The 26,879-nt window shown below is 39.1% G+C and overlaps 1 protein-coding gene and 1 long non-coding RNA gene across 5 annotated transcripts in view; one reads left to right on the forward strand and one right to left on the reverse strand.

Moving 5' to 3' along the window:
- LOC122539478 overlaps positions 1-2,225 on the forward strand; it is a 39,723-nt gene extending 37,498 nt beyond the window's left edge. The window contains exons 2-3 of the long non-coding RNA XR_006309100.1: positions 542-590; positions 1,986-2,225. This is a non-coding gene — a long non-coding RNA (uncharacterized LOC122539478). The remainder of the gene's footprint in view (positions 1-541; positions 591-1,985) is intronic.
- gstcd (glutathione S-transferase, C-terminal domain containing) overlaps positions 1-26,879 on the reverse strand; it is a 135,105-nt gene that overhangs the window by 2,300 nt on the left and 105,926 nt on the right. For 3 of the 4 annotated variants that reach the window (XM_043674346.1, XM_043674348.1, XM_043674347.1), the window contains exons 6-11: positions 24,193-24,308; positions 22,681-22,725; positions 20,253-20,381; positions 10,946-11,079; positions 9,204-9,234; positions 7,659-7,728 (exon numbers count right to left, since the gene is read on the reverse strand). In XM_043674346.1, the coding sequence (XP_043530281.1) occupies positions 7,659-7,728; positions 9,204-9,234; positions 10,946-11,079; positions 20,253-20,381; positions 22,681-22,725; positions 24,193-24,308 (525 nt within the window). Of the gene's footprint in view, positions 1-7,658; positions 7,729-9,203; positions 9,235-9,522; positions 9,605-10,945; positions 11,080-20,252; positions 20,382-22,680; positions 22,726-24,192; positions 24,309-26,879 lie in introns of all 4 variants that reach the window. The other variant, XR_006309099.1, reaches the window with a different exon arrangement.

The following is a 26,879-nucleotide window of genomic DNA, read 5'->3' on the forward strand; positions in this document are numbered from 1 at the left end:
AGAGTTCAAGACCAACATCAAACCACTTTGGATGATGGATGTCAACTGAGTGCTCTTATTATTGTTCACAATGGTTTAAACATTTGTGATTTTTTTTAGAGCTAACAAGAACTTTTGACATTTGGAGTTTGTTCCGTGCTACATTTAAGTCATATTGTAACTGGGAGTGATAGGTCTGTCACAACCATTGAGAGCTTTATGTATGCACAAAATACATTTTAAGTTCGTGGGATGAAGTGTTTTCTTATTATCGAGCAAGAGACTCTTATACATGCCAGAAAGTAACAATGAAGCTTTCAGAATGCTGTAAAGACTCAGCTGGTTCACTGTTGTCCTTTAGAATGGTAATGCTGCTGCCATTTTACTTGATCACTTTTGCTTTGCACTCAGCATCAGTAACTCACAGGTCAGTACGGCACACAATGAAGGATTTGTGTAGTATTTAACTGTGTAGTAACAGCTCCTTAATCTTACTTCAAAGAACATTCACTACCTTGTCAGCTCTCCAGGTAACACTATCTATTATACTAACCCCCTTTAGTGTGGATTGCAAACCTGACTGAGAGTCTTACAAAGACAGTCGTTCTGAGGTAAGTTCAAACTAATTCTTAGATTTTCCTTCAATGCATTCTTTTTCAACAAACTCATTGCAGATTAAATGTAAATCATGTAGGAAAATATCTTAAGATCTCTTAAGAAATGGCATCTTAAGATTTACCAAGATCTTAGTCCACTGACATCAACTTCAATAGTTCAAACATTAGGTACCATTAAAAAAACATAGTCACTAATATATTGCATTTGTTGTGATGTTCCAATGCTTCAAAATCAATTATTTTTCTTAAGTATGGCCACCACTATTGTAAGCACTCACCACAACCAATATTCATAAAGCAAAATCCTTAAAATAGCATTGAGATAAGTGACTGGATAATCTGTTTCGGGTGCTGGTGGTGAAGTCACTTTTTAAAATTATTTTATTGACATGAGTATTTCCAGCTAGGGTAGCACTAGTTACTCATCCATAAATTATGGTGTTCAGTAATCATTTTGAACTGTGGCAGTTCATGTGATGTAGGTACACTCACAGTACTGTCAAAAAGCGAGTTTTAGTTTTTGACCCAGCAACACTAAAGGAATGGTGATATAATTTCAAGCCAGGGTAGTGTGTGGTTTGGAGGTGAAGTGGCAGGGGTGGTGTTCCTATGCATTTGCTGCCTTTTTCCTTCCAGGTAATAGAGGTTTGGATTTGGAACTTGTCAAATAGACCTTGGCAAATTGCCAAGAAACCTTGACCAAACAGTTTTGAATTGTGTTTGGGGTTTTCTGAACCCAGCTGAGTAAATGGATGGGACCTATAAATGTACAGAAAACGTCCACCAACTTTCTCTTGTTTTTAAATCAAAGAACATTTTACAAAATGCTGTACATCAAATCATGAAGGAAAATTTCATTAAACTGGAACTAGTTGAGATCCAATCATTCAATAAGCAACATTAATCTTTTGCATTGGCATTTTTGAAACAAGTATCTTAGATAATTACAAGGAGGATGCTTTTCCATTTGGCAAATGCTAATTGTCTGTTAAATTTTCTTTGTACAAATCTATCTAATGAATAACTAGTGGAATTAAGTGTTAAATTACATGCAGTGCACATCGTTTAAATGATTTAACATGCTAACCACTTATCAAATTAAACACATCTGTGAAACCACTGCCAACACACACCTGCTATCAGATGGGATGTATAGGGTGCATAGCTAACATACCTGTATATTAATCTTACAGTAATCTAGCTTTTGTATATTTAATTATCTAAGTAGTAAAAAGATACCGCTAATTATTACTTGACATTATAAGCACCAACGTGATGGTAATTAACTTTCTGAAATTGACAACCACTTATTATGTTTATTGAAACAGTTCTCCCATGTGACTTGAAGATCACTCTAGCTAATAACTTCTTGCTTTCACTGCATTCTAGAACTCATTTTGACCCTAATATGAACCAAGCATGCATTGGAAATTACACATATCGCTCACGGTGAGTTCACTGAATAGAACAGGATTACTGTCATAAAGAATTATACAGTCATATATTATACAGAAAGAGTCCATTTGAGTTTGATTTGTTGTTATCACATGTACCAAGATACAGTGAAAAGTGCTGTTTTACGTGCTATACAGGAAGATCGTACTATACAAAATGCATCAAGGTAGCAGAACAGAGTGCAGAATACAGTATTATAGTCACTGAAAAGGTGCAGAGAGAGGTCAGTTCAAAAGTCTGATAACAGCGGGGAAGATGCTGTTCTCGAATCTGTTTGTACATGTATTCAAACTTTTATATCTTCCACCCAACGGTAGAGAGTGGAAGAAAATATAACTGAGGTGGGAAGGGTCTTTGATGATATTGGTTGCTTTCCTAAGGCAGCAGGAAGTATCAATGGAAGACTGGTTTGTGTGAAGGACTGGGTTGTGTCACAACTCTCTGTAGTTTCTTGTGGCCTTGTGAAGAGCAGTTGACATACCACCACCATGCATCCAAATACAGCACTTTCTATGGTACATCTGGTAAGAGGTTTTGAGGAACACTAAATTTCCTTAGCCTCCTGAGGAAGTAGAGATGTTAAATGAAAACCAGAAACAAAAACAAAAATTGCTGGAAAAGCTCAGCAGTTCTGGCATCTGTGGAGAGAAATCAAAGTTAACCTTTCTGCCTTTGTTTTTGAAGTAGAGATGTTGTTGTCCTTTCTTGACCATTGCATCGACATGGGTGGACCAGGACAGATTGGTGATCATCACTCCCAGGTACCTGACACTACTGACCATCTCCAATTCAGCTCCATTGATGCAGACAGGGGCATGCCCTCCAGTCCACTTCCTGATGTCAATGACTAGCTTCTCCATTTTGCTGACGTTGGTGGAGAGATTGTGGTCTTTACACCATGCTGCTAAGCACTTAACTCTCTTTCCTGTATTCTGTCTCATCACTATTCGAGATATGACCTACAACAACGATGTTGTCAGCGAACTTGTAAATGAAGTTGGGGCAGAATTTGGCCACAAAGCTATGAGTGTATAAAGAGTATAGTAGGGGCTGCGTACACAGCCTTGTGGGGCACCACTGTTGAGGATTATTGTGGAGGTGGTGTTGTTGCCTATTCTTATTAACTGCAGTCTATGGGTCAGGAAGTTGAAGATGCAGTTATGGGGATTGGGGGGGGGGTACGGGGGGTGGTTGGTGAACCCTAGAGCTTAGAGTTTAGAAATGAGTTTGTTTGGAATTATGGTGTTGAAGGTGGAGCTGTTGACAATACATAAGAGACTGATGTAGGTATCCTTTGTTATCCGGATGTTCTAGGGATGTAGGGCCAAAGAGATGGCGCTTGCTGTGGAGCTGTTGTACCAGTAGGTGAACTGCAAAAGATCAAGGTAATTTGGTAGGCTGGAATTGATGTGAGCCATGACTAACCTCTTGAAGCACTTCATAATTATGGAGGTCAGAGTCACTGGGCAGTAGTCATTGAGGCACACTGCATGATGTATTTTTGTCATTGGGATGATGGTGATCTTCTTGAAGCAGATGGGAACTTCAGATTGTAGTAAGGAGAGGTTAAAGATGTCTGCGAATACTCCCACCAGCTGGTCTGCGCAGAATCTGAGTGCATGGCTGGGGACTCCCTCTGGGCTAGTTGCTTTCAGTGGGTTCACTCTTAAGAAGGAGTCTTCCTGAAGAAGGGCTTATGTCCGAAACGTCGATTCTCCTGTTCCCTGGATGCTACCTGACCTGCTGCGCTTTTCCAGCAACACATTTTCAGCTCACTCTTAAGAAGGCCAGTCTAACATCTGCAGTGGCGACCATGGGTAAAGGTGCATCCGAGGCTGATGGGATAGGTAACATCGTTTCACTGACTTTCTGTTCAAAGCAAGTGCAGAATACATTGAGCTCATTAGGATGGGATGTACTGTTGCCCACAATCCTGTTCAACTTTGCTTTGTAGCCCATTACGTTGTGTAAGCCTTGCCATAAGCAACGGGTGTCCTTGTGGTTAGCCTGGGTCTCAAGCTTAGTTGGGTATTGCGTCTTATGCCTCTGATGGCCTTACAAACCTGGATTTCCTGTATGGATCAGGGTTGCCCAACTTGAATGCCTCAGACCTGGACTGCAGTAGGGAGTGATGAGGGCAAAAGTGGAAGTGGGCTGCAAGGCATCAAAAGCAAACTGGGGAGTTGGTGGGGGTGGGGGGGAAACGAGGTCACACCCGAAGTGGGGGTGGTTGAGCCCTTGTGAGCAATGCGAGCCCAACATGGCTAGGTATTTATGGACCATGTTGTTGAACTGTTAACTGTGTTTCTTTGTTTTTCTACTTTCAGTAAGAAGGACTGTAATGTTTAACTCTTTAAACTTTGTTTTCCTTATTTTCTGCTTTGTATGATTCTGTACTCAGGTACCTTTGTAACTAAGATGGTGCCATAAATGGTGACTTGTAAACTTTTCACTGTACTCATGTGAGAATATGTGACATTAAACCTAATTCAATTCAATTCAATCTTCTGGTTCATCCATAGTTTCCGCTAGAACATTCAGATTAACTCCTTCGGCACGCAGTGGTATAGGTTGACCACTGAGTTCTTGAATGTGGACTAGACCACTGACTCGTTGCAGTCCTGTGGAAGCCCTTCCGTTGCCTTAGACCAACACTGCACTACTTGCTGTACTGGGTCCTCACGTTTCAATTTCTGCCTGTAAGCCAGGAGAAGGAAGACAGCATTGGGATCTGATTTTCCAAAATGTAAATGGAGTATTGAGGAGCAGGCATTATTGATGGTTGTACAGCAATGGTCGAGGATGTTCAAACTTCTGGTGAAACAGGATATACGTGTTGACAATATTTTGGTAGTACATTCTTGAGACTGGCCTGAAGTCACTGGCTATTTTGAGCAAGGCCACGGGGTATTCCATCTCGGTTTGTAACATTGTATAGCACATCAAATGCACTCTTCACTTCCGTACAGAGTGGGATGTAGATCAATGTCAGTATAGCGGTGATGAACTCGCGTGGCAGGTGGCAGGGATGGCACTTTACTGTAAGATATTCTAGGTCCAGGGAACAGTAACTTGCCGGCGTTGCCACCATCTGAGCACCAAGAGTGTTGATTAGGAGGTAGACCCCACCACCTCTTGCCTTGCCTGAGGTCGCCGAGCAGTCCATTCGGTGAACTGAGAATCCCTCAGGTTGTAAGGCACAGTCAGGTGTAACGGGAGTGAGCCATGTCTCTGTAAAACAGGGCACCCAGCAGTCTTGCAAAACCCGTTGGAAGGTGAGTCCAGCAAGTCCATGCTGGCTCTTGGTGCAGGAATGCACCCATTGCCATTCCCCTGATCAATCTCTGTAGTCCTACAAAGTTTTATTTCTTTCAAGTGTTCATCCAATTCCCTTTTGAAATCACTATTGTCTCTGCTTCCATCACAAGTGGACACTGAGTTCCAGGTCACTACTACTCACTGCACAAAACGTTCTTCCTTACATTCTCCCAACATCACTTGCCCAAAATGTTAAATTTGTTCTGTCCATCTGCTTCATTTTATTTTTGTTTTGTTGCTTAGCATCTTCACCTCTCTGAGATCCTGGCCCTTTAAATATCTCAATGAACCGCCAACAATCTGTTTTCAGACATCTTACAATGGTTCTCAAGTAGACTGCTAAACAAAAGTGTGTCAATCTTAAACTCCAACCTTAATTCTCCCTCAAGTAGTTTGTGTATTTTAAGCTCCCATGTTGTTTCTGCTGAGATTAGTTCCTCATCATGCAAACAGTCACAGCTTTGAAACTGTATTTTGTCATTCCTGGCTTAGGGCTTGGATTGTAACACCCATCTGAGGGAAGGTTTCGAATCATAATCTAGTAATAGGCTGCTTGGAGCCTTTTGAACTTCCATCATCTGGGTTCCAATCAAGTCCTAAATGACAGGATGGAGGTCTTCTTGCTGCATCCCCTCTCTATAAGGAATCTGAGTAAAATAGGTTGAGATAGATTAAACGCTCTTTCTAATGAGTGTGGATTCACTTGATAAAAAAGGGTTTCATGGTCTATGGTTAGAATCGATGGTAATCTAATTTTCTTTTCATTTATTCATGGGACAAATACTTGCCAGGATTTATAATTCATTACTTGTCTCCCTGAAAGAGGTAGTGGTGAATTGCCTTCATGGACAGTTCATGAGATGTAGGTACACCTATATTATGGTAGGAAGAGAATTCCAGGATTTTGACCCAAAGGCAGTAAAGGAAAGGCAATATAGTTCCAAATCAGGATAGTCTGTGGCTTGGAGGGGAACTTGCAGGTGGTGACATATCAGTTGCCCTTGTCCTTTTAGGTAATCAAGGTAGTGGATTTGACGGATGCTGCGAAAGGAGCTTTGATTAGTAACTGTAGTGCACCTTGTAAATGATACACACTGCTGACATTGGTGGTGAAGGGAGGGAACATTGAAGACGATACATAGATACCAATCAAGCAAGCTTAATATTGTAAAGTTTCAAGTATTGTTGGAAAATTTCCACATTGTCAATAGATCCAGCATTTTAGCTGGCCTGGAACAGCTTGGTTAGAGGCACTGTTAGTCTTCAGTACTTTTGCTGGAACATATTAGTCAGGGCCTGTAGGATGGAAATGCTGTTGAGCCACCATTTCCAGCTAATTGCTGAATCATACAGCACCATTCATAATTAAGTTCAAAAAATAGCTTTAGGGTGAAGCAGAGAGAAGTTGACACATTGAGAGCGGATGGGTGGAAAGAAGGAAAAGAGGAAGCTTTGTCAAAGATTAGCTGCTACTGATCGATAAAATGGACAAGTGTTCCAGACTCAGTAATCATACCATTACAAACTTGTGGCCTCACTAAACAGTCCCTAGGGTTTCAGCAGTTCATTAGGTCTTTGTTTGATCTATATCCACCACAATTAAACTTTACTTTGAACAAGCCACATGGTTTCTGCCATTCTTTAATTGACATGTTGCATTGCTAGCAAGGCCATCATTTGTTGTGCATTCCTAGTTGCTCTTGGACTCGATGGTCTGCTGTGCTGTTTCAGAGGGTATTTACAAGTAAACCACATGACTTGGGACTCGAGACAATGTAAGGACAGCAGATTTCCTTCCCTAAAGCATATTAATGAACCTGGTGGGTTTCTACAACAATCAATTATAGCTTTAGTCACCATTGCTGGGATTAGCTTTCAATTCCAGATTTTTTAATAATTGAGCTGCCAAGGTGGGAGTGAACTTGTGACAACAGTCTAGGCCTCAAATTACAAATCTAGTGACATTATCATTCAATGGGCCTCTTTCATTGCTATACTGTTCCATAAGTTAGTCTTGAACAAATGATGCAAGCATATTTTCATCGCTTGCCATTTTGCAGGTTCTCTTCTTGTTAATATGTAGTAAGAGAGCTACCAGTCTAAAGCATGGTGACCACAGACAGTTCTCTGGTTTAGAGATGAGCAATCAGACAACGTTACCAGTCTCAACAGCCTTGTACAGCAGCTTAAAGAGGAGTTGCTTCTCCATTGATGGAGCAATGAGCCATAAGAAACACATTCATCCATCTTCCTCTGCAATGCTGGATATTAAAACAGCTGTCCTCATACCTATTATCTTGCGCTCTGGAGGGAGGTGAACAGCTGTCTGATCCGCAAACCTGCACAGAATCATGTGTTCCTGGAACAAAAAGGAACGTGACAGATTTTATAAGGACATACCGAGGTGAATCACACACAATTGTCAACTACAATTGCTTGGACACCTCAAAGAAGACAATGTGTGAAACTAAAATAAAAATAAAATAAGACCAGATAATTCATTATCTGAATAGACAGTAGTAGGGAATTGGACAGCAAAACTGTCTGAATGGGTCAGCAATCTAGAAAACCACAGCCATCCAGGAACCTTAGAATATAACATTTGTCTTTTGATGCTACATGTCTTGAGGTTAGTGACCATAGTCAGTTTTAGCACCAATTTTTTAACATTACTTCCGTAGCCATGATTTTTTGATTTGTCTAAATTTTAATCAAAGAAGCAGACAGCATTATGAACCTAAATCAGTGTGCTCACTGACTTAAATTGCCAATGGCTGGAACAATGTAACAGCAGAGTTTTCTGCACACTAAATGGGCTACTTTTATACCAGTCTATCTACACCTCCAAATTAAATAGAACAGCGAGAAAAAAATGTTATTGTTCTTGTCAATGAACTCAGGTGGTTCTTCTTTCACCTACACTGCATTGCAATTCTAGTTGCATATTGCAGGTTTGTCTGTAAAATTAACGTCAAAATAATAGATATATTAAAAGTTTATGTTAGCTTCTGTTTTATATTGAATAACACCGTTAATATAACCCAAAATTATAATTGCTTTGGCGTTGGCTTCTTAATAGTGGTCATAAAACTGTAGAGATTTAAAACTAAATATTAAACTCCTTTTTCTCTCAACTGCCTTCAGTTGCATTTATGGTATTTTTCAAGTATACTTCATGTTTGGCTTACTCAAATGCAGAATGCTACATTTAGCTACCTTCTATGTGAAGCTGTAATAGCATTATTCCCATGTATTTCAAACCATTTGCACAGTCCAAACTCTTGCATGATTTATCCTACTATCCAATAACTTGCAAACATTATTTAGGAATGTAATATAAAGCAATTCTGACTGCTAACCATTACCCCCTCAAGCTCCATGAGTCCCATCACCTTGGTTCTTCAACTTTAAAAACAGGAAGAACTGGCACCCAAGAAGCAGTTATTATGAATTAAATCTCTCCCCAAAAATTAAAATCAATTGAGTACTTGAGAGAAATAGTTTTCGTAGTAATATTGAACAAATGCACTGTATAAAATGATAATGCAATAGTTTAAATCAATGCAAAGCAGTTACATGAACCAATCCACGTACTCTACATCAAAGGATGATATTAATAGTTAAAGTAACTTTGAAAGAAATCAAAGACATCTAAATTTGTCTCTCAAATCATGTATTATTGAATTAATTATTTATCAGTCTATCTCAAAAATCCTTTTAACAGTTACACAGTTACGTAGTATTGTTTGTTAGTGATCTAGTCATCACAAGACTGATGATCATACCTGCCTTGCTCAACAATGATGCACAAAGCTCTAGACAAATGATACATACCTTATATGACAATATGCTCCTGAACTTTTGGCTAAAACAAAAGAAATAATAATAATAATACTAATTAGTTCTTGCATCTAAGGCAAACACTTAACATGATTGTATTAAATGGCGGAGGGGGCTTACGGGACTAAATTGCCTCCTTCTGCTCCTAGCTTTTATGTTAAATGCAAAGATTGGAACTCAATTCATTGATTCTTCTGCTTAATCTAGCAACAATGGCTAGTCATCTACATTTCTATAAGCATGTTCTAATACGTGTGTGTCTTAATTCATGCATTCATTTTCATCTTGGATAGGAATGTTCAAATTTGTGTACCTTTAAGTACTCTAGACATGCATGTGGCTCTTCTAAATAGATAGATATAAGAGATTCTTGCAAACTGGCATCCATTACAATTCTGAAATAAAGTTTACAAAGTTAGTTTTTAAACTGCTTTTTGCAGCATGTTATAAAAGTGAACCAATTACATCAAAGAACTAATGGCCAATGGATGGATGACCTTGTCCTGAACTACATTTTCTGAATCCGCTCCCAAACACCAATACCTTCCTTTCTCTTGGGAGCAGGGACCTACAGCCATAACAATTTGCAATATTAGTGCCTTTAAAGCAGAGAAACATTGCAGGGCAAAGATATAATTTGGCTAAAACTGGGCAGAGACCTTACTCAATGGCTACTCAGAACATGTACATCGAAGCAGTCAATTGGGATGCACTGGCATTAATCCTGGTGTGGGACAATGTTCAACTAGCTACAAAACATTTTCAGCATGGTGATTTTATAGTTAGCAAGAACATTCAGCTAAACTAGAGACAGAAGATCTTTGCAAATATATGCAAAACAGCACCCATGGCTAACATATTATAAACTGTGGGACACAAACAAAATATAAAATGTAAATGTGATTGAGCACAACCCTTTAGAATTTTGGTACTTGATTTGCGATTGCAATCTTTTTCCACTGTTTAAATGAGTGGCTTTCAATTTATGGGAAATATTTCTAACTATATGGGTTGGAATGCATCTCAGCTCTTCTAAGTGTTACAGGCATGCACCTCTTTAAACAAGAACCTGGGTTTGATCCTGCAGTCATTCATTAAAGGGAGGGTGTGGGTGTCAGGTTTTGAATGTACTTGCAAATCATGACAACACTCCTTAACACTTAAGCACTTCTTACATTGTTAGAAGAGTTAGCTGAATGAGCTGTAAACTGACCTCACGACAGAACATGAATGGTTTCCACAGAAATGCTTGGGCATACAGAAGGCTGGCCAAAACATAATCCAAAATCTCAATGTGTTTCTCTTCAAATTAAAAGTTTTGTTGCTATAATGTTTGAATCAATTGATTTGACAATCAACGTTATAGCTGCTTTCAACAGTTCACAGGATGTGTTAGAATTGTACATTACCTCCTACCAAATATGCCCTCTATTTGACTCATCCAGTGTAATTAAATCTAAGTCAGCAATTGGCTAGGGAAGGTCAGAATCAGCCTCAATTGCAACTTACAACAACAATTAGGCAGAACATTCAGGCATTTGTGCACAGACAGAATTTTTAAATTATCAACGCATAGAAAAATCAAATTTTGAATGACTGGTTAATGAACAAAGTGGCCCAAATGACTTACACATGAACAGAGACTTTCCACTAGAAAGTACCAGTAATGCCAGCCAAAGCGTGAAATGCAACATCAGGAAACTGAAATATCTGATCCGTACAAGGTCAAGACATACCTTCTGGGGAAAGAAAACTTGACTGTGTTCTGTATGAAGCCATAACAGCATGGAGAGATAACAAAGGCTGCCTGTGCCTTCTTGCAATGATCAATCACCATGTCTGTTGCCACTCCACATGCATGAAGTGCAACCTGTGAAGGAAAAACATGGAGTTAAGAAGAATGTCCACTGTAACTGCCTTGAAGAGGATTTGACTCAGCATCAATTTCTTCCCAGTATTAAAAAGGAATTTTGTAGTTTGATTTTCCTTCATTTGTCAACCACATGGTACAAGTGGAAGACTCAACTAAAGACACTCAATCCACTTAATTTCCACACCTTCAGAACCACTGGCAGAATGAAAGATTGTGTGAATAAAGTAACTAACCGTCAGTTGTTAAAACTCAAAACAGTTTCTTTTCCCTTTCTTATTGCTTCTCCACTTCTCTTTTCAGAATTATTGAGTACAAATCTATATTACATTAGCTGACAGCAATCCAATGGTTCATTTAAAAAGCCACAATGTGTCAGCTTTGGCTCAGTGGGTAATACCCTCAGTCTCCAAGTCACAAGTTCCAGTTTCAACTCTCAGCCCAGAATTTGAGCTCTTCAGTGCAGTACTAAGAAAGTACTGTGCTGTTAGATGTGCTGTCTTTTGGAAAAGAAGAGCAGGGGAGTTTTCATCAGTGTCATGGCTAATACTTATCCCTCAACCAACATCACAAAAACAGATTCCTTGAAAGTGGAGTTGCAGGCAGACAGGGTGATGAAGAAGGTGATTGGCATACTTGCTTTCATTGATCAGAACATTGAGTTGGCATGTCATGTTTGTGGCCATACAGAACATTGGTGAGGCCACTTTTAGAATACACTTTTAGAATACAGTCGCCCTTCTATAGAAAGGTTGTTGTTAAACTTGAATGTGCAGAAAAGATTTACAAAGGATGTTGCTGGGACTGCAGGGTTTGAGCTATAGGAAGAGACAGAATAGGCTACAGCTTCTTTCCCTGGAGCATCAGAGGCTGAGGGGAGACCTTACAGAGATTTATAAAATCAGGCGGGGCATGGATAGGATGAATAGCCAAGGTCTTTTTCCCAGGGTTGGGGAATCCAAAAGTAGAGGGTGTAGCTTCAAGGCAAGAGGGGAAAGATTTAGAAAGACCTGAGGGGTAACTTTTTCACACCATGGGTGGTGCATGTATGGAATGAACTGCCAGAGGAATTGGTTGAGGTAGGTACAACTACAACATTTAAAAGGCATCTGGACGGATATATGAATACAAAGGAGTTAGAGAGATATTGGCCAAATGCTGGTAAATGGGACTAGGTCATATTGGAATGTATGGTCGGTGCAGAAAGTTGGACTGAAGGTTGTTTCCCTGCTGTATGACTCTAAGTCTTTCCTTTTCATTCACAGAAAGCATCAACCCCAATTATAATGCCCATAAATATGGTTTCCAGTCAGTGAAAAGTAACTAGAAACTGCAGAAATTCTGCCTAACTTCCCTTTCTTTACTCGAGTGAAGTTGACGCCAACTCTACCGAGTTGAGATTGCCTATCTTAATATACTGCAGGTATTGAACCAGGGACATTTCAGGTTTATGTGGCTGCATTGTACTGTGAAATTTACTTTCCTAAACTCTTCAAACTTTCTGGAGTGTTTGCAGCATTTCTGATCTAATTAAAAATTCTTCTTATTGTTCCACTTTATGTTAATCCGTGATTACCATAAAATTACAAAACCTTATTTTCTTGCTCTTTTTCACATTGAGTGCCACCCATGCAACCATGTAAACAGTTGCCAAGGGAGCACATGAGAGTGTGGGAGTGACTGTTTAATGCTTCATATTGGGTAGACAGCTGTTGTACAGGTTATCTTTTGGTTTAAATTCATTCTAAAACTAATGCAGAGAATAAAAGAGCCCATGCATCGAAAGCTCCTCATTCAAAACCAGACTGGCATAAACAGAGAAGGAACAGCACTAGCCTTCGCCCCTGACTATGACAATATATCCAAGGGCAGCAAAAAATCATATGGTTGATATATACCCCAGAAGTGTCTTTGGATCACTGGGTGCCAATCAGACCAAGTGCTGCAGAAGAATTAAAACTTTAAAATAGATACTGGCCAAGCTGCCACAACTACAAGCCCAACTAGAGGTTGGTCATCCGCCACCATCAACAAGGCAGTTATCCTAGACACTGGCAAGAAAGTAGATGTGCCTCATTTCCCACTGAGCTTAAACCAACTTTAGGGGGTTTCCTCATTGAGCCTTATTAGCTCTAATAGTAGGCGGAACCTCTAACAACTCCAACATGATACAACCACAGAAAAGGTTGGGATCCAAGTTGATTTCTAATCTCTCCCAACAACCCACTCTGTGGGTATAACAGCAGTGATATGGATATTTGGAGTGTTCAAAGTGGAGTAGAAAGGTGGCTCGCCTATAGCACAAACAACAGCATGGAGCTGTTGGGCTGAATGGTCTGTTTCTGCACTGAAGATCTCCAGAGTAGTGAATTCTCCTGGTATCTCAGCCAATGATCATCTCCTCAAGCAATACAAGAAAAGCAGGTCAGTTCATTTCATTACTGTGTGTAAAATTATTCAGCTACTTAATAGAGACGACATTTCAAAGTAAGTTGTTTGAAGTACTTTGGGATTCCTGAATCAATCTGGAGAGAGACAAATGGAGCTTCTTTCTGCATTACGTTATTAGTTCACATGACATCTGGTCAAAGTCACTGCATGACTGCAAAACCTATTTATGCTGTTTTGGTAATGAACTTAAATCTTTGACACGTAAAATTAACTCCCACCACCATGCAGTTTTTGAGAATGACCCATGGGAACTATACTGTGGACAGTTATCACTTGACAGATTCAATATGATTCTGGTGAAGTAAATTAATACATAAACCAGCTGGAATACAAGTGCAAACAAAGCTGAAGCACTCAGTGATATGCATGTCACCCAATGCATGGAAACTGATCTAACAGTCGACTCAGAATGGCAAAATTCACAAGATATAATGTGAAGGCAAGGCAGTTTATTCTATCTTTACTTGAATGTTCCTCCCAGTCTAATCAAAATTAGGGGAACAGACGTATTCAGATCTACTTGTCGTGCCAAATCTATGATTCAACTGTTCAAATTATGAAACTATTGTTTAGACCTTAAGGAATGAAGTTATGACATGGTACCAATCTGATATCAGGGAACTCTGGAAAGAGGTTCTTTAACAATGAGGTTCTTTCTTCATTCTTGCGTTTTCAAAATGAAGTGCTCTACTAAAATTCATGAATGTGTGTCTCAAACCACTTGAGCTCTCCACCTTGCAAAACTTTAGGTGAACTCAGTCCTGGGGCAGCAAACTCAGAAAGAAAAGAGGAACAACTTGGATTTATATAGCATCTTTCATGACCCCAGAATATTGTCTTATTTAATGGAAAGCACAAGGGTTTACCTAGTTGCCTCAGCAGCTTCTCAAATGACATGAAGAGGCATACCCAAAGTGACAGTGATGAAATAGCTGTGTCTCACACGTCTTAACTGTATACTGCTTTCATGTTAATTAAAAGAACAAATACATTCATACAGGTCTGAACAGTTGGTCTGTTTTTTATTTTAGTGGAAAATGTGCTATTTGTTAATTTAACATTTAATGAGGCTTCTCCCTGATTACAAGGTAACTCATAAATAGGTCTAATATATTCACACCAAGCTAAGGTTATTTTACTGGCTTAATAAAAATCACTTTTGTTACCTTCAACTTTCCTTCACACCAAAACCCTAAAGAGGCACATTCCATGAAATTGTTGTGAATCTGCCTACAATTTCACAAATCCAGCAACCCATCAAAGGTAATTGTTCTAAAGGATTCCAGCAACATGTCTGTGTGTTGTTCAAAAATTGTTTCCATCTTCCTGGGAACTGACATCATAATACTTTGATCTACAATACAGAATAGCTAAGGCTTACTGTTAGGCAGAGGAAGGGAGTCAATAAAAAGAGCATGTGTATCTTTATCAAGTTTATTCAAGATGTTTATACTCAGATATTGTTTCTCTAAACAGATGAATAACATCCACCAATGATGGAGGCATGTAGCAGCTCATGGAGTTTGGTAATATACTAAAATAAAATATGTTTTCATCCAGTCATTGATATTCCTGGATGCCGTTCATTCTCTGGGTGAATATGAGTGGTTTAAAAAAAAAGTTCCCAAGTTCACTGATTTGGATTGCATAACATGTGAGCTCAAAGGCTTATTTTTAGGTATTTGACTGATATTAGGTTTCTACTACTTATAGGAACAGAATAAACCTGGATAACACATTTGCCATGGTTTGTTTTCACTTGTAAGCACATACGGATTGCTTCAAATGCATCCAGCCTCAAGTTCACATCGCACTAGGTGGTCACTGGATATCATAGCAATGATCCCAAGCACCTTTCCCCTCTTTGTCGACAAGTTCAAAGTCTGTTCTGATACTGGTTGTAAATACAGAGCAGTATTGGCAACACTCCAAACTGGAGAATACAGAACTGGCAAGCTGTGCACGTTAATGAGTAAAGTTGAATATTCCTGGTGCTTGGCAACTGATTTGATCTGGTACAGCTGCCTTCATTTTTTGGTAAAACTTTGGAATTCCTGCTATTGAAAAGAAAAGGCAGACGTGTTCGATTACAAGCTGCATTTCTACAATGGTGCACTGTATGCCCGGATTTCTACATGAATTTTCCAATAAATACCAAAGTAGCATTACACAACGAGTGTACAATCTTTACTGGACATACAAATTTAGCATACAGATTTTATACTCTGTTGTTGAAAGGTTTCTACAATGTCTGACAAAAATGTTTAAAAACTTAAGAGAATACTTTTAAGTTATATTATCCAGCAGATGCTTTCAGTGAGTAGTGCATTTTTTCCACCTTTTAATAAGCTGCATTGCAATGAGGGAGTTGCATTTCTGTATGTCAGTGGAGTGTGTGTTATGAAAGGGAGCAGGTTAATGATATAGTGTGAATTATTCTCAAATGAATCATAGATCTTTACAGTACAGAAGGAGGCTATTCGAACCATTGTCTGTACCGAATCCCGAAAGAGTTTTCCAGCCAGTCCCATTCTCCAGCCCTATCTCCACAGCCCTCTAAATTCATCACTTCCCAATATATATCTCGTTCTCTTTTGAAACCTCCTATGGAATCCACCCCCATCACTCTCCCAAACACTGCATTCCAAATCCTAACAACTTTGAGTGAAGAAGTTTCTCCTTATCTCACTCCTAGCTCTCTTGCTGACAATCTTGAAATTGTGGCCCCTAGTTACTGATATACCAACTAGTACAAACAGAATATCCTTTTTCACCTGGTCCAAATTGTTCATAATCTTGAACACCTCAATAAGGTCCTCTCCAAGGAGCATATGTCCAGTTTCTCTCATCTATCCTTATAACAAAAATCCCTCACTCCTGGTGTTATTCGAGTAAATTGCCTGTGAACTTTCTTCAGTGCTTTAACATCTTTCCTTAAATAATGTGCCCAGAACTGAATACAGTATTCAAAATATGATCTGACCAATGATTTGTGGAGGTCTAGCATCACTTCCTTGCTTTTATAATTTATGCGGAGAAAGTGAGGTCTGCAGATGCTGGAGATCAGAGATGGAAATGTGTTGCTGGAAAAGCGCAGCAGGTCAGGCAGCATCTAGGGAACAGGAGAATCGACGTTTCGGGCATTAGCCCTTCTTCAGGAAGGGCTAATGCCCGAAACGTCGATTCTCCTGTTCCCTAGATGCTGCCTGACCTGCTGCGCTTTTCCAGCAACACATTTCCATTTATAATTTATGCCTCTAATTATAAACTGCAGGATCGTAGAAGCCTTCTCAATGACTTTTTCAACTTCCTGAAGAAGGGCTTATGCCCAAAACGTCGATTCTCCTGCTCCTTGGATGCTGCCTGACCTGCTGCGCTTTTCCAGCAAACATTTTTCAGCTCTGATCTCCAGCACCTGCAGTCCTCACTTTCTCCAACTTTTTCAACTTGCCTGGCCACCTTCAGAAAATCATGCATGTGAACCCCAAAGCCCCTCTGCATCTGTGCTCCCTTATACTTGTACTATTGAGCCTGTATTTTCTCTCCATGTATCTTCGACCAAAATGCAAAACCTCACATTTCTCTGCATCGAAATTCATCAGTCAGGTGTTTGCCATTTGGTCAATTTGTTAATGTCCCTCTGAAGTCACTCAGCATCATCCTCACAATGCACTGTTTTCCCCAGCTTAGTATTATCTGTAAATTTATTGATTTTTCCCACATAATCCATCTCCAAATAATCTATATAAATCAGAAAAGCAAGTGTCCCAACACCAATCTCTGGGGAACACCACTTCTAACTTGTCTCCAATTGCTTGGACTAATAATCGGTAAATGCAAGTTCAATTCCTATCATGGTAGCTGGGGAATTAAAATTAAGTAATTAAATAAATCTGGATTCTAAAAAAAAAAGCACTGGTAATAGCAACAATGCAGCTATCAGATTATTGTAAAAACCCATCTGGACTATTGTCCTTTCGGAAGGAATGAGCTTCTTTGCTATATGTGATTCCAGACCCACTGAAATGTGATTGTCTCTTAATTTCACTAGTAAGCCAGTCATATTCAAAAAGGCAGCTAACCATAATTTTAAAACACAATGGTAATTACTAATGAAACAGTAATGTGAATTTTAAAAAATCTGGATTAGAGTATGCTTTGGAAAAACTACAGATCTGCACAATGGGCAGCTGTCCATATACTTTTTCCAGCTCAAAAAGCTCATGGTGATGGTTTATAATTGAGTAATCACATATTGTTCCTACTCCATACTTGAATCTGCTACAAAATAATTCTATCTACGTAACTGGAAATGGCTGATGGGAAGCATCCAATTAACCCTTCGAGATTTGCAGCAGCATGCTTTTTTTCTGCATCAAAGTTCACACTGTTACAAGTTTGTAATTTCTTTGATGCAAGGGAAGTCTTTGTTATTCAGATAATTCACTGTTTTACTCAATATCTCAGGCAAATTTCTGAATAATACTTTGAAGTAACAGAGAAAATGACTGTGAATTGAAACTTGAAAGTGTCTAAGATTAACAAAACAAATCAACTATGATTGCTTGAGAAATTACCCCTATTTAACAATGTGTACCTGCTGCTTTCTCAGTATCATAAGTAAGCTGATCAGCACAGATCTCATTACATTGCATTAGCAGCAGACCATTCAATCCTTTGTGTCTGCTATTCTGCCAGTCAGGTCAAGGCTCACCTGACTAACCCACCTTTGCTCCATACACCTTGATACACTTACCTAGCAAAAAGGCATTTATCTAAGTCTTTAACATATCAGCTAACCCAAAACACAATTTTGGAGATAGGGGCGGGCTGGAGAGGGAAAAGTTCAGGGAAGGGTATTAGAATTGCACTACCCTCTGTTGGAAAAAAAAGCTTCCTGTCCAACTCTTGCTTACTACATACAAGTGTGACAGGGACATGATGCACTGACAATGCTGAAATTAAAGGATTGCCGATATCAACATTAACACAAAGGCAAAAATTCTCTTTTTATTTATTCTCATCTGCTAACTACTCTTCAAGCTATCTTTTGTTGCTGTTTTGATTGTAGCTGCGCTAAATGCATTTTAAAAATTTTATGGTGTTAGATTTTAAAATTATTTTCATTGCAGTGTCCCGATCATTCTCCATCGAATCATGCAACTATTTATCTGATTCGAATCAAATTGTTGTGGGAGCTGAAATCTGATAAATTGCTAGATAGCCTACAAGTGAGACTTTTACAAAGCATCGACAGAAATAGGAATATTGTACAACAGTAAACATTGCAGTAAGACGACCAGAAGGTGAAGCTGTTAAGCTTGCATACAATATAAATGTGCATTGGAGCTTGGACCTTAAGCAGCAGTTCAAAGTTTAGACTCCTGTAGTGATCTAACATCAAGTTAAGATTAAGATTGAGGACAGGTTTTGAAGGACCCCAAATACAGTATTTCATAGTAAACGGTATTATGGTATGCCAGACAGATCAGTAGACACCTGAATTTGATTCTGTCACCATTCAGGTCTGCAGGCTTTGGTACTGCCATCCAGCAATAACTGAGAATACTGTATCTCTAGGGTGCAGGGCAGTCAATGGCACTGCTGTGTGATCTCATTCAGGGATCAGAGTTAATCTGAACCTGAATAGCAATCAAGATTATATCCTTTCTCAACATTTTCTGCCTCCTTCCAGGCTAGCATAAGGATCTGGGGCAGTATGTGTCAATTCCTTGCCCATCCATGCATTAAACAAGTGATTGATGTTTTGGTCAGCACTTTCATTTCCTTTCTTACTGTCTGTGCACTGCCACTGCATTATTGCATTTTGCAAAGTAAAGGGTCATTAACAGGATTTCAATATTCAACCTGGCAACAAGTTCCTGCTCCTCTTCCTCAGTCTGAGTGCATATAGACTGTGACTGACCAAGTGATAACACCTGCAAGCACACTGTTTACAGCTACTGAGATGCCAGTCGTTATGCAAACATTGATACAGGGTGATGGGAGTCTCTGTCTTGTTCTGGGTCACCGATACTGCTGACAGATTGTTTTCACAGATCTACTATGAAAAAGGACAATGTTGGAATGCTGGCTCCAAAAAACATTGTCAACACAGCTCAAGTTACAAGATACTAACTGTGAATGACACTAGTGCATATGCTTGTGTTAAATCTGGACCATACTAGCACCAAACTTAGATCACAATTGTTTAATCTATGATCAATATCTAGCATGAAAATATGTGTAAGTACAAAAGGATCTTCTGTACAGAAAACTGAGGGCTCCTTGAACCAGAAAGAGAGAGGGAGATAGAGATAGAGTGAAAGAAAGTGAGAATAGAAAAAGACAGAGAGAGAGAGAGAGAGAGAGAGAGAAAGAAGGCGATTGTTGGATGGTGGAGGATGGATAGTGGAAGGTCATCTTACAATGTTTGGGAATGCCTCCCTAGCACAAGTTACCAGTTCTAGTACATAAGGGGTGAAACCAGGGCTTGGGAAAGAACAATACAGTCACTATCAAGTAGGAACATGACTTGCTAATATCGGTAAATACTGCAGATGCTGGAAATCTGAAACAAACACAGAGCATGCTGGAGAAACTCAGCAGGTCTGGTAGCATCTGTGGAGCATCAAGTCCAGTATGACTCAAGCTCAGTGTACAACTTTGCTGGCTGATGCATGACATTGACATGATTTAACTCGGTTGCAATGTTCACTTACACCAATCTCAAATGGTCCTGTGAAATAATCCAGATTAGCCTGGATGAACCAGATGTTGTTTAACTTGAGGTCATCACACCTGTCCTTGGCACGTATTAAGGATTCTTCTTTGTTTTCCACTAAGATCACCTGGAATGTAGGACAACATTTAGTCAGTGAGAATCTCTTCTCAAGTATACATTTTTTAAAGCACTTAGAACAAAATTTAACTCCAAACATATTTTTAATGTAAGTTATATGAAAATACACCATCCTATTCTGGAACAGCCTGCGTATATTCCATGGAGGCAGTGTTAGAGGTCAGGGAAGACAACTGGCCAATTGTAGTAAGCAGCTTTGGAAGACATTCAGGTAACGAACGGGTTAATTTCAAACTGTTATGAAGATGTGGGTGTAAAGCTGCAGAACTACTAAGCACAACACCAAGTGTTTTCAATAAGGTAAAAATGTAACACTTGGTCGAACAACTCGATTAGCTCGTTGCCTGCAGACAAAAACAAATTTGAATTCGGCCAATCAGTTTAAATTATACCCCCGAAAAATACTAAACTTCAATCCATTTTGAATTTAGTATATTGACCATCTTAAAAGTCAATGATACAATCCAATGCTTCGGGGTTATGAGACCGGGAAGAATTGAATAGTTGAGGGGAGAACTGCCAAGCTCAGCATGTAAACAGACTGCTTGAAAAATAGCTCTCTTAAAAGGTACCTTTTCAATCAGTAACCTGTGATGCAGAAATTCCTCTGAAGAAGAAAAGACGACACAGGAAGATCCAAATAGAAGAACCAAAAGCTGCCTGGCTTTGAGATAAGAAATGTTGTTTTGTAAATCTTAACTGAGAGTTTTATCAGAGTAGTATTGTAGAAGGGAAGGCAAAAGGTAGGTTAGTGTAAGGACTTGTAGATAGTTGTTAGTTAATTATTCTCTGTTATACTTTAAGAAATAACGTTGTTAATTTTTACTTTAAATAGTTCTTGGCCACATTAATTTTTACAGATTACTGCGCAGGATAAGTTTTTCCTTTGTTGCTAGTTTTAAATTAAGCAGGAGAGTTCACCCGGGTCATAACAATTTTGGGGGCTCGGGTCCGTGATCTGAACTGATTGAGACAGATTTGAATAGATTTGGGGGTACAAATAATCGAAGAATTAAACACTTGTAGGTTAGTGTCCTAGATCTTTAAATAAAACTCTCAGTTAAGATTTACAAAACAACATTTCTTATCTCAAAACCAGGCAACTTTCGGTTCTTCTATTTGGATCTTCCTGCGTCTTCTTTTCTTCTTCTTAGGAATTTCTGCGTCACAGGTTGCTGATCGAAAAGGTACCTTTAACAGAGCTATTTTTCAAGCACTCTGTTTACATGCTGGGTTTGCAGTTCTCCCCTCAACTATTCAATTTTTCCCAGTCTTATACCTCCAAAGCATTGGATTGTGTCATTGGCTTTTAAGATAGTCAATATACTAAATTCAAACTGGATTGGCGTTTGGTATTCTTCGGGGTATAATTTAAACTGATTGGCCGAATTCAAATTTGTTTTTGTCTGCAGGCAATAAGTTAATCGAGTTGTTCGACCAAGCATTACATTGTTACCTTATTGAGAACACTTGGTGTTGTGTCCGTAGTTCTGCTGCTTTTAACTCTCAAAGTACACTCACATCTTCATAACAGAATCTTAACTGTGTGTGATTGTTCAGATTCATACAAAGTTGGTGCTGGAGCCTGGAAACATTCTGACAGATAGCTGGAAAAGATTTTGTCTGTATGGGAAACAAATCACCTGATGTGGTATAGTCATTGAGTATTACCATCTGATGGCGCAAAAAAAAAATTTAATGTGTAACTGCCATACTGCGAACTAAGCAAAACAGTTCCAAAATAACTTTTATTCAATTTTGCTGCTAAAGACAGTATCAAAACAAATAGTTTTTTTATTGCTTTTTTTTCTTTGAACTGCTAGCTTTTGGGGGACATTCTCAATCTTTTGTATACCATCTAACAGCATTTCTGAGTTTGATAGTCTAGCGAGTAAACGGGCAACAGTGAACTTTGATATATTCCGAGGCTGGATTATGAGGAAAGCTGAAGAGAGATCATTCAGTAAAAACACTCTTGCTGGATAGAATGCAAAAGGAGAAAGGCAATTGTCAGTCAAACAACTTTTATCCAAGTCAGAATCAAAGAGACCAGCATACAACTTGGCCTGAAGCCCAAAGTATGAAACAACAGACGCCCAGCAGCATTAAAAGAAAATGTTGGCACAGCTTCACAATGGAGCTTTAGCTGTTTTCTGCAGCACACAGTGAATGTGTTTGGTCTGATTATTGCCACATGAGTTTCTTACATCTTTTCACAGAATTTTTACTGCGTGTTCCAATTTTCACATTGTAGTGGGGAGACTAGGTCTGTTTTAAAAATATCATACCTGGCATAACGGCAAAGTGTGAGCAAGAACAATCCCAACATGACCCTGTAAACAGAGAAGGAATAACTGAGTCAATCAGTGGACCACAACATATTTTGAGATCAGACCTGCATACTTTTATGAAACTATATTCCTTTGGCTATCTGTCAGCTGAATTCTTGAAGTCTTATACTTTGTAAGGTACAGAATGAAGTTGAGTCACTTGGCATCTGCAGAGAGATAACAGTTAATATTTCAAGTCTAGTAGGACTATAGTTCAATGTGTGATAGATGCTTCCAAACACGGTGGGCACAATAGAAAAACAAATATCAGATGTGAACTGAATTGGTCTGAAAACTCCTTTCATAGAAGTGGAATTGACTATAAATTTTGAGTCAATATTACTTTTCTTCCAAAAAAAGCCAGATATCCAATTTTCCTCCACAATAATTGAGGTGCAAATAAAGTTACATACTCAGAAATCATACTTTTCACTGCCATGCACTCCAACAGCTTGACGAACGGTGAGCCACATGAATTACTGAATTATGTTGGAATACTGCAACAGGAAAAGGCCATTCAATCACTGGTTGATCTGTATATCAACTCTGCTCACCCACTCTTGCTCCACGGCACAAAAAGAATTACATCCTCTTTTTTTTAAAAAACGAGAGTTATAGGCAAATTTTAAGCCATTTTGAAACAATTCTGCTGCGTATAATATCACTTGCAGAAGTCAGAGTGAAGAATTATCACCATTGGCTGGTTTCAGTATTTATCTAAGTTCGTTATATTTGTAAATTTGATTTTTAGAACGTAAGTGATGAGGCAACTTCTTTGCACTAACTACTTTAATACAAACATAACTGAATTGCCCGTAATATTTGAAGCAAACAGATGTGGCTACCAATGCAACAGTGAAAGAAAGAAATTGCATTGACATAACACCTTTTGCAACCTTGGGCATCCCTATAAAAGTACTGAAGCACTTTTGAAATGTAATTTACTACTGTAATGTAAGAAACGGAAGAGCCAGTTTGTGGGGAGCCAAGCCCACAAACACCAAAGCCCTAGTGACTAGATAATATTCCATAGTAATAATGATTGAGAGATATTAAACAGTGTTTCCTCACTTTTCTTGAAAATCATGCCACAAGCTATATCCTGTTCATCTGAGAGGCCAGACAGTGCCTAGCTTTAGTCTCTCATCTGGGAGATGGTAGCACTGATATCCATTAATGCTGTCCTGGGTTGTCAATCAAGATTTTATTCCGATGAAGGGCTTTTGCCCGAAACGTCGATTTTACTGCTCCTCAGATGCTGCCTGAACTGCTGTGCTCTTCCAGCACCACTAATCCAGAATCTGGTTTCCAGCATCTGCAGTCATTGTTTTTACCTAATCAAGATTTTATACTCAAGTCCTGGAAACGGACTTGCATCCATAATCTTATCACTTGGGTAGCTGTTGGGGATAAACTGTGTACTCAACGTAATGTAACAAAAGTAACACCATGTTTTTAAAAATTACATACCCCACCACTGCAGAAATCGACAATAGTATCACCAGGATTGGCTTGTTTAGTCACAATGGAGATGATGTTGTCCAACTGTTGCTGCTTCCGTAGGGCACGCTCGGATGACAGACTTCCTGTAAGGACAATTCAATGTAGAACAAATAGCATTTTAGCCGAGAAGTCAGACAGGTTTCTACTTAACAAGTGCCTCACACTTCCAGTTCCCTCCACTGCTGCACTCTGCATCAACGGAATGATAAAGATGCGCTGCCTAGTATTTTAAATTTCCAACCTCAGCAAGTAATAATTCTAAATATGTCAAGTTTACAATGTATACTTGGAAGAAATGATCAGATATATTAGTCGGATAATTAGCCACAAAAGCTTGGATTGAATGTTCTCTTTTAAAGAAACATCAATGCATTTTCACTATGATTAACGACAGACATGCAAATTCTGAGAAATCACATTTAACAGGCATGTATTTCTACAATATCTCGTTAGCAAATATTTTGTTATAAAATATCTCGTTATAAAATAAAAAGTTCTAGAAGCTGAAGACTTAACTGATTGTTGGAGTGTAATAAAATTAGTTGCACATTCAAATGTTGCTTTGGGTCAATTCAAACACTTGGGATGGAATTTTTTTTTTCCTTTTTGAGGAAAGTGGGTGTGTTAAGCATCAATGAACTTATTACCCACGCTACCAAGATAATACCTGATGTGCACTAATAAACATGTTAAAACTTGACAGGTGAGCATGGGCACGTTTCTCAGCAAATCACAGGCTTTAACACTAGCCAGCAGCTTCTGTTGACCTTGGATGCCAATGAGAGGTCAGCAGTTTGTGTCCTAAGCACCATCAGTCAGTAAGCTTTAGGCAATCCAGCAGTGAGAAGGGAAACTACATTTTTCTTCGTGTTGGGGGGTGTTGGTAATATGGAGAAGGGGAGGAGGAGGGATCTGGAATGGGTAGGTCTCAGAGGCCATGCCTTACCCCTATTTATACCTTCGATTCTCTCAAAATTGGAACAGATGGAGACACAAGCCAACCCAGCAGGCAGGTCATCTGGTTTCCCAGACTAGCCACCTTTCCTTTCAGCCAAGGAAGCAGAAAATTGGGAAAATGGTGATCTGAGACCATTAAGTGACCATTAATTGACCACTTATATTATATTACAGCAGATCAGGAAGATGGTCTATGGGTCTTCTCAGGCCAAACATAATTATGAGTTGGCAAGAGGCAAACATCTCTCCAGGTCCAACTCACCTCATTATTTCTGTTCCTCACCATCACCTTCGATTTATTCTAGTAACACAGGAACTGTGACATGGAATTCAACCTCTCAAGCTTGTTCTACTATTCTATTAGATCAATGACTGATCTGCCCCTCAAATCCATTTACCCAGTTTTTTGTCAAATAACCACCTCACCCAATAAAAATCTCTCAATCTGGACAGCCCAAATGCAAATCCATTGGATATTAACTAGAGTGGTAAAACGTTATTGCACAACTTAATCCTTTATATAGATGATAAAAGACAACCAGCAATGATTAAAGTGTTTTGAAAAGATTTTTTTGGCTGCTGTCTGGATTTTTGCGCTAAAATATAGATAAGCAGATCAAAAGCCAAAACATTTAATCTGAGAAATAACCTTTCCAACCCTACCCTCATTACCCAAAATCTCCAAACTATCAGACATTACTACAACTTTCAACATCATACAGATGACAATTTCCACAAACCAGCAACAAGGGGGGGGGCACGGTGGCTCAGTGGTTAGGACTGCTGCCTCACAGCACCAGGAACCTGGTTTTGATTCTAGCCTCAGGCAACTGTCTGTGTGGAGTTTGCACATTCTCCCAGTGTCTGCGTGGGTTTCCTCCGGGTGCTCTGGTTTCCTCTCACAGTCACAAAGATGTACAGGTTAGGTGGATTGGCCATGCTAAATTGCCCAGAGTGTCCAGGGATGTGTAGGTTAAGTGCATCACTGAGGGATAAAACGTAGAGTGATAGGAGAATGGGTCTGGGTGGGTTACTCTTCAGAGGATCTGTGTGGAGTCGTTGGGCCAAATAGCCTGTTTCCACACTGTAGGGATTCTATTCTATGAATCTGACTATTGTTAGCACCTCCTCACAGTGCTAACATGTTTATAACTTTTCCTTATAATGTTATCCTTAATCGAATATTTATGTGGCAATATTTGATTGATCCGACTTTTGATTAGAGTATTTTTTGCACATGAATGACACTATGCAAGAATTTGTCTGCTGTATGTCTCATCTGAAACTCATTAGTTTTGCTTAGTAATTCAACCATCACAGTCCAAGTTCATTAATCGAGTTTAAATTTCACATCATCTTTCATCTGGAGCAAGTCAGTGATGGCGAATAAAATTCAACTTTGGAAGGAGCACAAAACAGATAGTGATGGACAGACTGATGAGATCTACTTCCCTTTTCATATAACCAAAACTCAATCTACATTTTCCAAACCTCCATTCACCACACCTGGTGAGGAAATGGGAAGTTAAGTTTTGTTGGGGTTGTAAAACAGGATGAGCCAAAATGAAAAGTTCTGCCTGTGGTAAAAATGTTTTTATCAATGCAATCAGCAGTGAAGTAAACTAGCCTTTTGATTAACAGCCAACTAATAATGTGGGCGGCACGGTGGCACAGTGGTTAGCACTGCTGCCTCACAG

This window comes from Chiloscyllium plagiosum, chromosome 32 (genome assembly GCF_004010195.1).
Source record: "Chiloscyllium plagiosum isolate BGI_BamShark_2017 chromosome 32, ASM401019v2, whole genome shotgun sequence".
NCBI lineage: Eukaryota > Metazoa > Chordata > Chondrichthyes > Orectolobiformes > Hemiscylliidae > Chiloscyllium > Chiloscyllium plagiosum.